We start from the raw sequence: 9,755 nt of genomic DNA, 5'->3' as shown, positions 1-9,755 counted from the left end.
TAACCAAGTGTTTGGACCATCTTTAGCTTTGACCTCATTCCTACTTTGCTGGGAGGGGAAGAGAGGAGAGGGAAGAAAGGGAAACGAAATAAAGGGTAGAAAAAGCCTAAGTTTGGGTTAGAATATGTAAGGAAAGGGACGTCTGGGTGGCTCAGTCGGTTAAGCGTCCGACTTCAGCTCAGGTCATGATCTCAGAGTTTGTGGGTTCAAGCCCTGCAGCAGGCTCTCAGCTGTCAGCGCCTACTTGGAATCCTGCCACTCTCTCTCTGTCCCTCCCCCACTTGCACTCTCTCTCTCTCAAAAATAAATCAACATGTGGGGCGAAAAAAAGAATATGCAAGGACAAGGCAGAAGAGGTTAGGGCCAAAGAGAAGTAAAAGAGAATAAAAATGAAATAAAAGAGATGGGGAATGAAAGGAAAGGCAATTTTTAAATAGAAAAGGCAGTAGTTGCCCACAGAGCTGCCATAAAATAATGATGTGCTACATTATTAGCCTACACACTCAGCTTGCTACACACTCCTAGTGTGTAGTCATACCCCTTCGTGTCCATGGGGTAGACAACAAAAGGACTGCACCATTTTTGTGGCCCCAGGGGACACCCATGTCTCTGGGGCTACCTTCAAAGATGATTCAAAGACCCACGGTTGTATACAGCCACTTTATCACAGATCAGCTAACACTGAGGTATTAGCAATGCTAATAAGCACATTACATACAGTATCTCACTGATCCTCCCCACAAACCCATGAGCTAAATGTTATTAATATCTTTATTTTAGAAGCCTAGAAATAACCAATTCAAGCAGTGATTAATTTCTGTGCATTTGCCTATCCTTAGCAAAATTATGAGAAAATGAGGGTGGGCAGGGAAGAACGACAGTATTTTCTTAACACCTAGAATATGCCAGGCACCTCACCTCACTCACTGCTTACTAAATCTTACAAGCGAAGAACAGAGTACAAAGTGATTGAAACATGAATGTGAAACAGACTCTGAACCTGTCCTGGACAGCGTGAATTTAAAAGCCCAGGTCTTCCCTCCGTAGGCTTTGGAACAATTGGGACAATTGAGGGTCCTCTAGGGGTTAGCGTGAAGGATAGACCCAGCTTCCCAGGCCTGTCACTTTCACTTGCGAGCTAGCCCAGACTCCGTGGACTGGACAAGTAATGATGTCAAAGGGACCTGGGGCACGCTGAGACTGTACAGCCTATTCCAGTAAACTTCACCACTGGATGAAAGTAAACTTTCATCCAAAACCACTAAACACTTCACATGCCAGGCTTTGTGTCGGGCACTGGGATTACAGAAATGAAATCTGTTCTCTGCACTCAGGGAGTGGACAGTCTAATGGGAAGGCATATCCTGGAAGGGCATGTTCCTGGGCATTAGCATAAAACATATAAGCATATGATACCCACTCAGAACTACTGAGCGCCACTATGTACAAAGCACTTGTGCTTTCACAGAGCAAACCTAGCCCATTTTACTATATAGTTACTTCTAGCTCCTTCGATTATCAAATTATTAGATTTGAAGATGGAGGGTTCAGCGTAAGTTGTAGTTCAAGAGTTGGCAAGGAGAAAATGGTCACCTGAAAAGCTGCACATTTTCCTATCAGTCTATCCATACGTTTGCCCCTCCTGCCGTCATTTCAACTCCTGCTGCACACATATTGGGCATCAGGCAAATTTTTGCTGAGTGAATGATCATACCGCTTGAAAGGAATTACATAAACTCAAATACAGAATAAAGAAGCAATGACGGTTTTGTCACGACCATGATTTCAGAAAGTGAGAGACTGGCAGAGATGGAATATATTGGACCAGTGCATGAGGGGCAACTGTCACAAGCCATAGTCCACTACCTCTCACCATCAATGAGGAAACATGTAGAACACTAAGGACAAGGCTCATTTGGTAGATCCAGCTTGGATGGCCTGGAACGATGGGAGCAAACCTTCAGCTCAGGCACTATGGTAAGACACTTATTGCTTGTATGCCTTCTGGCAGACTCTACAGCAGCTAGGGACTGAATTCCCCACGACACTTGTGAGCCTATGTGTTGACATGGATTTCCCCATTCCACTGTAGGGAAAAAAATATAAGCCCTTTCTCTGAGTAGGAAAATGAATAGAAGAGTCTTCTCTTTAGTTAAAAAGGAACTATAAAACAAATCACTTAAATAAGAATGCTTTATTTAATCAGGTGCAGAATTCTTTTTGCTGGCAAAACAAATAAGGAATACAGAATATTTATTTCTTGGGGAGCTAAATAAAAAACCCATTTGCTGATTAATGAAATTGAGATACAGGCATCAAATATGATTAAATTTACTATTATGTTCTCATAAGTAACAAATCTCTCCTCTGTGTTCCTAGTTTTCAATCAAAAGAGATAAGGATTCTTGCTAAATTGTTTTCTTCATGGAGGAAACCCCATCTTAATTCATCTAAAATGTGAACATCTATGTTTCTATAGACACTGAGGTTTGTGAAATAGGTTTTATGTAATTGTGGGCACTCATAATCAATGATGCTAATAGGACATAAACTGTACCTGTTAATGTCTTCAGACACAAATTAACTTACATTGAACTTGCTATATTGTTCTTTCCTGATATACGCTGAATCCTTTGTTTCAAGAACAACAAAAATATTCAGTAAGTCGAATCACATAAAAGCGTTCTTCAAAAGTCTGCAAAATTGAAACACGCTACAGTCTTGTGCTTTTACAAAACCTTACTCGTCAGGGTTCCTGAGGTTGGTCATTAAGAATTCACAAGTAGGATAGGTACGGCTTACATTGCTACTTCTGAAAATGTGTGGAGGACATTTTTCTATTTATTTCGATTAATAATAACGAATTACCATGTATTTAGACCTCGTTAATATTTTAAGCACTGTGCTAGCTGCTTTGCAAACATTTACTTAATCCTTACAGAAACCCTGCAAGGCAGGCATTACCTCTGCTTTACAGATAAGGACGCAGGTTAGGAGTGGTTACTGGCCACACACAATGTAATGGATGACTGGGTACCACTCCTACAGCTACTGCCTTGCGACTGAATTTCGGCCTCAACAGCAAATGCCCAAATTTAATTTTCAAACGTTAATCAAACTTTTAGTTGTCTGTGGTAAAATACTGTAAACACTTGCCCTCAGATATTAGAGTTTAAGACAATTTGGACAATACTGCCTAACATACAAAGGTGAAAAGATGCTTAGATGAGGATCATATAAAAGCCAATGATACTTAATGTTCTCCCCCTTCTTGAAAGCAGAAAAATCACCCAAATGTTTCTTAAGTCTTTTGTTAACTTTTGCTTTATTTTTTAATCTTGCAACAACGCGAAAAGACTTAATGGACTCCCCAGTATCAGGCATACTACCACAATCATGAAAGAAGAACGAATCCCCATGCAATTCCGTTACCTACCAGCTACAGCCTTCTGCATTTGCAGCAGCTCTAACTGGTCTCTTCTGGCTCCAAATTCCTAATTTGCATCTCTATAGACAGTCTTCATAAAATATATTTTGAATCTAAAAATGAGACCAGAAATCCTGACCAAGTTAAGAGTCCTGACTTTCTACTCCTTGAACTGGCAGTAAAAAAAAAAAAAAATAGGGGTTAGGAGCATACAAAATAACTTATTACTTTACAAAACATCATTTCCATTGGACAGGCGAACAGGGAGGATCCATACATCCCATAAGTCAAGAGGCAAAAGAAAACTGTCAAGACTGGAAGTAAGGAATCTCGGTCTCCAATGGCACACTGCCCCTGCACATTGGCTCAGATTCAGGGGGTTAAATATTAGAAAAAGAACCCAGTTTCTGATCTAACCAGGAATTACATAATGAGAAAACTGAAGGGAAAAGACTATTTGTCAAAAATCTTTTTTCATTTTTGTTTAAAGTTCATTATTTCTGCAAGAGACAGAGACATCACAAGTGGGGATGGGGGCACAGAGAGAGGGAGAGAGAGAGAATTCCAAGCAGGCTCCACATGGTAAGCACAGAGCTCAGTGTGGGGCTCGAACTCACCAAACTGTGAGATCATGACCTGAGCCAAAACCAAGAGTTGGATGCTTAACCAACACAGCCACCCAGGTGTCCCTATTTGCCCAAAGTTTATTAACAAAATTCAAGAATTCTACCTCTTAATCTGGTTTTGGCCAAGACAACAGGATCGTATCACTGGATTACCAAGATGGTTGAACAGAAGACATACAAGCATTAGAATGGCCAATCTCTAGACGGAGTGCCTTAAAAACTCTATCCCATTTCTAGTCTATGTTGCAATTCCTTTGGAGCAGAAACCTCATAGCACATTTCCTACAGCCTCATAGGAAATCTTCATGAGTCTGTGAAGAATGATAATCTTGAAAGAACAAACTCTGTATGATATTCAATACAGCAGCCACCAGTCACATGTGGCTACTGAGTGCTTGGCACGTAGTTAGTGCCACTAAGGAGCCAGATTTTAAATGTCATTTAAACTTACTACAAATTTATTTAAATAGCCACAGGTGACTAGTGGCTACGGGATTAGCCGGTGTAGTTCTAAATACTATGAAAGTTCATTTTCAGCAAATAAAAATGTGTTTAGAAAACTGAGTCTTTTCTTAAGACCCGCCAAAACAGCCAGAGAATCACATTATTTGTTCAAAACGAATCTTTCTGTAGATAACTCCCTGAGGCCAATAATGAATTACTGCCACCCACTCAGGCAAGAGGAAATAGGGAAATTCAAGGGCTAGCTTGGCTTCAAGCTCTCAGGTGTCCTTATCCCGGAATTTCTCTTTATGTTTTCTTTTGAAGCTATTCCAATCTTACCTTAAATCAAAAAACATTTCTTCTCCATCGTTGGAAGCATCTCCCACTGGGCAGATACAATGAGCTGGTGATCAGGGCCTTCCCATCCTCCAACCTGGGAGCTTGACTTTTTCCAGACATTATGGCAAACAAACCAAAGAAACTCTGTAGCAACACCTTAATTGTAATGATCCAGCAAGAAAAGAAATAATAATAATAATAATAATAATAATAATAAACGGGCTTTGGGACTCAAGAGGAAGATGGACGTGGGACTGAAAAGGAAGAGATGAGGGCCATTTCCCCTGGACAGTTTTTCCAAGTCCACCCAGGAGGAAAATCATTGACTTCAGGAGACTCGAAAGACTTTTCTAGGTGCATCTTCCGATGCTGAGTGAGATAGGCACTTCTGCTGAAACACTTGTCACAGTCGGTGCATTTGTAGGGTTTCTCTCCCACGTGAGTCCTCCGGTGCCTGATGAGATTAAAGCTCTGGCTGAAGCCCTCGCCACAGTCGGGACACTTATAAGGTCTCTCTCCCGTGTGCGTCCTCTGGTGAATCACCAGGGTGGAACTCTGACTGAAAGTTTTCCAACACTCCGAACACCTGTACGGCTTCTCTCCTGTGTGTGTTCTCTGGTGTCTAATGAGATGGGAGCTGAGACCGAAACGCTTTCCGCACTCACAACACTTGTAGGGTTTCTCCCCAGGCTGGAGTCCACACTCTTCTATCGCACTGCAGTTCTGACTCAAACTTTCTTCATATTCGGGACTTTCACAGGGCTTCTCTCCTGCGTGTGTTTTCCGGTGTGCGATTAGGTTCGAACTTCGACTGAAGCTCTTGCCGCATTCTGTACACTGATACGGTTTTTCTCCTGTGTGAATCCTCTGGTGCTTTATGAGAGTCGAATTACAACCGAAGCTTTTCCCGCACTCGAGACATTTGTAGGGCTTCTCTCCCGTGTGTGTCCGCTGGTGGCGAATCAGGCTAGAACTCTGACTAAAACTCTTTCCACAGTCAGGACACGTATAAGGTTTTTCTCCCGTGTGAATCCTCTGATGTTCTATGAGGACATAGCTGTGGCTGAAGCATTTCCCACACACGGGACATTCGTAGGGCTTCTCGCCGGTATGCGACCTGTGGTGCTGAATAAGGTGGGAGCTGCTACTAAAGCTCTTCCCACACTCGGGACATTTATAGGGTTTCTCTCCCGTGTGAGTCCTCTCGTGAATGATTAGATGGGAGGTATTGCTGAAGCTTTTCCCACACTCGCCACACTGGTAGGGCTTCTCTCCTGTGTGTGTTCTCAGGTGCTGAATCAGGTGAGAGCTGTTACTGAAGCATTTCCCACATTCAGAACATTTATAAGGTTTTTCTCCTGAGTGGGTCCTCTGGTGAATACGCAAATGAGAGCTGTTATTGAAGCTTTTCCAACATTCAGCACACTTGTAGGGTTTGTCCCTGGAGGTCGAATTCTGCTGGACAGAGGCACTGCGGTGTTCCCCGGGAGCCCATCCCCAGTGACTGGGTTTTTCTTCTTCTTCTCCTGCAGAATTTCCCTGATTCTCTGACTTGCCATCCTTCTCATAGGAATCACTGCACCAGATCTCATTGCCTTGGGACCACATCAATGGACTTTCTTCTATATCCTCATGCTTACAATTTTGTGGGCCATCTCTCTTAGACCGTTTTGAGGCGCTCTCTTTATCTGCCTTGGAGTTGTGTTGTACAGTTTCCAAATGATTCTTACTTGCATCTCCTGTAAGAATAAACAAATATTCTAAACATATTCCCTAATCTCTACCAGAGGAAGGAAATTCTGAAATGCAATGGAAGAGAGAGAATAACAAAGTAAAATCTCATAAATTCTTTTACATTAAAAAAAAAAGTTTTTAAAGCTAGTTTTACTTCAAGTGCTCATTAGAAGCAGGTGAATTTTCTGTGCTCAGTAACAGCACTAATGAAGTATTTAAATAGTTGTCAGTAATTGCCAAGGGGGATATGCATCTTAAAAAAAAACAAAACACCTCATTAAGCTTCATTCTGGAAGACTTACAAGAAAAAAGGGGATCTGAATAGGGGAGAAACTGAATAGGACACATTCTAAGGTGAAAACAATACTTTAGTTAAAATCTGAGAAAATACAGAAATAACAATGGCACCTGCTATTTATTAAGAACAATCGTGTGCCATATAGTATCTCATTAATCCCAAGAAACCATGAGACAAGATATTATGCATTTTTCTTCAAGATGAGAAAAGAGAGGCTGTAAAGGTTAACATAGCTTGTAAGCAACAGAACAGGAATCAAACTAAAGTCTGTCCCATGCAAATGCCCTGGTTCTTTCTACACACTCTATGGCACTTCTCTGAATTTCCAATGGATTTGGATAATCTTCTCAATCCCTCACCTGGAAAAGGGCTTTTCAAACTCTCCCTCTCCGTGAAGCCACTAGAATCTGAGATCAACAGTTTTTGCTCTTGCTCCATCAGTGGTGGGCACGGCCAAGTTAGGGGTCAGAAATCCTGTGGAAGGGAAACAGGTTATGTTTGCAGGCCTTTGCTGTAACATATTCTTCTTCCTTGCTTCCCAACCATTGCAATATACCAATTGTGCTTACAGACTGTTCTGTGGACCAGACTGAAAAAAACAACATGGTCTTTAGAAGTCCTTTTAGAAAAATTTCACCTCAGATGCAAGTGAATCTTAGAATTAAGGGTTAACCCAATTTACTTTTTCCGAAGGAAAAAAAAAAAAAAGTTAAATCACATTAAAGTCTAAGTCCGAGCATCAAGCTTCAAAACTAGAATGAATACTAATACTCATTGTCCACTCAGGGTTTAGAAACACTTCTAATTGAAAACACAAAGTAGTTTTTTTGGAAAAGGTAACAAGACTTCAAAAAATCAATATGCAGGTATAAGGAGCAGTTAAAGAGAAAGTACTCTGTTTAGAAAGACGCTGGCCCTTGACAGAAGGATGAAACCTGTGAAGTTCAATTTCAAAAGAATGAATTTCTATAACCAGTAAAAATAAATAAATAAAATCAAATAAGTTGGGACAAAGGAGGGCTAGAAAAATTATAGCCAATAACCCCTAAATATAAAAGGGAAGCTAATGAATTCTTCCGTGACTCACTTTCTCAGTCTATCACAATCGCAATATCCCTTTTAGCCTAAACTTTATCTCCTGGAGCCAACTACAATTCCTGACCTACTTTAAGAGACTGGAAAATGTGATCTTTCACTGGAAGACAGGTTTAGATGGGCTTGGAATCCATTTCAAGATATAAACAACAGCACAATTCAGGAAAAACAAGAGCCTAGAATCGGGATGCACAAAGGCACACATACGGAAAACAAAAAAATGGTATTAATTTTCACCTTGCCACTGCCTATTATGTGCCAGGCACCGAGCTAAATACTTTACACATACTATTTCTCATGTAATTTCCACAATAGCCCTTGGAGGTGTATGAACAATTACCAGCATGTTATTATAGGTGAACAAAAAAGACATTAAGAGACTTTCCCAAGGTCACACAACGAGTAAGTGGTAGAGCAGGATTCAGCCCCAAGCCTGTTTGGATAAGTTCACACTCGTTTACCTATTACAATGAAACTAGTGCAGGAAGCAGAGCTAGGTGTGGTCCCAAACTACAATCTCAAAGAGGACCTTTATTTTGGAAAACACTGTGTTTGTTTGGTTTTTTTTAGATTTATATCTCTAGACATGATACCAAACAGAGGAGCATTCTCTAAGCGTCCCCAGCAACCAGGGATTTGTTACAGGAAGAGGTGAAACTAGTCTAAATTACAAATAGCCCTAGCGTTTGAGTAGGGGAGGGGGGCACCCCATACACCTAAAAGGAAAAATTGTTCAAATGGAATAGTATGTTTTGCTGTCTGAGTTACAGATTTCCACCAAGGTCTTTACAAACGAAGTAAGAGGCTGGGGAACAGAAACCCGTGCACCGTTTTCCCTGCTAAGAAACTATTAACTCTGGTAGTAGGGGTCCCCAGCACTGGCTCAGCAAAACGGTAGCAAATGGTATACAGGGAGGGGCACCTGGGTGGTTCAGTCGGTTAAGCAAACGGTCTACAGGCCAGAAATGGTATTACAAGGCTGTCCCTTAGATGTCACGCCACAGAGAAGGGCTGTTTGCACTGTCCTAGAAGCAGAGGGGCTTAGGATGGGGCCATGCTTTAGATTAGAAAATCTTCCAAAGAAAACGCACTGCCTGCAGCTTAGCTTTAAGAACCGTTGGCAAGGGGCAGACGCTGGGTGCACTGTGGTGCTCCAGTTCCAGGAGGCCAGATCAACAAGCTCCTTTAAGGGACCCGGCAGGCGAGGGAGGCGAGGGCGGCGCGGTGGCCGGTGCGGCGGGGAGACGCTGGGCCTCGGCCCCTCGCAGCCGCGGGATCCCTCTCCGGGCGTACACTGCAGCCTGGGTGCTGCAGTGGCCACTCCTCCTGCCCGCAGCCCTCGGCTCCCTACCCCCGGGGAGGAACTCACTGTTCTGGGGGCCACACACAAGGCGCCCAGCACCCCAGCAGGCCCAGCTGTCCCGGAGCAAGTAACCCCCAGCTCCTCCTGACCCCACCAACCCAGGGTCCTAAACTCTCGAGCCCGGAAGACAGAAACAGGAAGTTACCCTAGCCCCCTCCCCGCCGGCCGGCTTTGCGGGAGCCTCTCTAGGAACTAGGGATGACCAGCTCTCGTTGGTCTTAACGCTTAAGGTCCCGGCCCAGAAGGGGCGGGCTGGTGGATTTCCTTCCCTCAAGCTGTCCTTTGTTTGCTTGATTCTCAAACCTCACACTTGTCAGGCGCCTTATAATAGGGGGTCCCATCGGAACGAATTCTTTCCCTTCAGGGCATCATTGGGTTTATCATTATCAGAAGAAAAATGAATGGAGCATTTATTAAGCTCCTGTTGTT

At 42.7% G+C, this 9,755-nt stretch overlaps 1 protein-coding gene across 2 annotated transcripts; it reads right to left on the bottom strand.

Annotated features, from left to right (window-relative positions):
- Positions 1-4,056: 4,056 nt before the first annotated feature.
- Positions 4,057-9,405, bottom strand: ZNF572 (zinc finger protein 572). 2 transcript variants are annotated; one of them, XM_047073813.1, is made up of 3 exons: positions 9,333-9,405; positions 7,228-7,342; positions 4,057-6,575 (listed from the first exon to the last, which is right to left on the bottom strand). In XM_047073813.1, exons 2-3 carry the CDS (start codon positions 7,304-7,306, stop codon positions 5,068-5,070), a joined length of 1,587 nt encoding a protein of 528 aa, XP_046929769.1. In that variant the 5' UTR covers positions 7,307-7,342; positions 9,333-9,405; the 3' UTR covers positions 4,057-5,067. The 2 variants fall into 2 exon arrangements, with proteins under 2 accessions (XP_046929769.1, XP_046929770.1); XM_047073814.1 differs by lacking the exon at positions 9,333-9,405 and having other exon boundaries at positions 7,228-7,422.
- Positions 9,406-9,755: the final 350 nt, after the last annotated feature.

This window comes from Lynx rufus, unplaced genomic scaffold (assembly GCF_022079265.1).
Source record: "Lynx rufus isolate CCGP_SWC_20201006 ecotype Redwood Valley unplaced genomic scaffold, mLynRuf1.p SCAF_12, whole genome shotgun sequence".
Taxonomy (NCBI): Eukaryota; Metazoa; Chordata; class Mammalia; order Carnivora; family Felidae; genus Lynx; species Lynx rufus.
The sequence above is the reverse complement of the archived record's forward strand: the minus strand, read 5'-3'. Positions and strand labels throughout refer to the sequence as shown.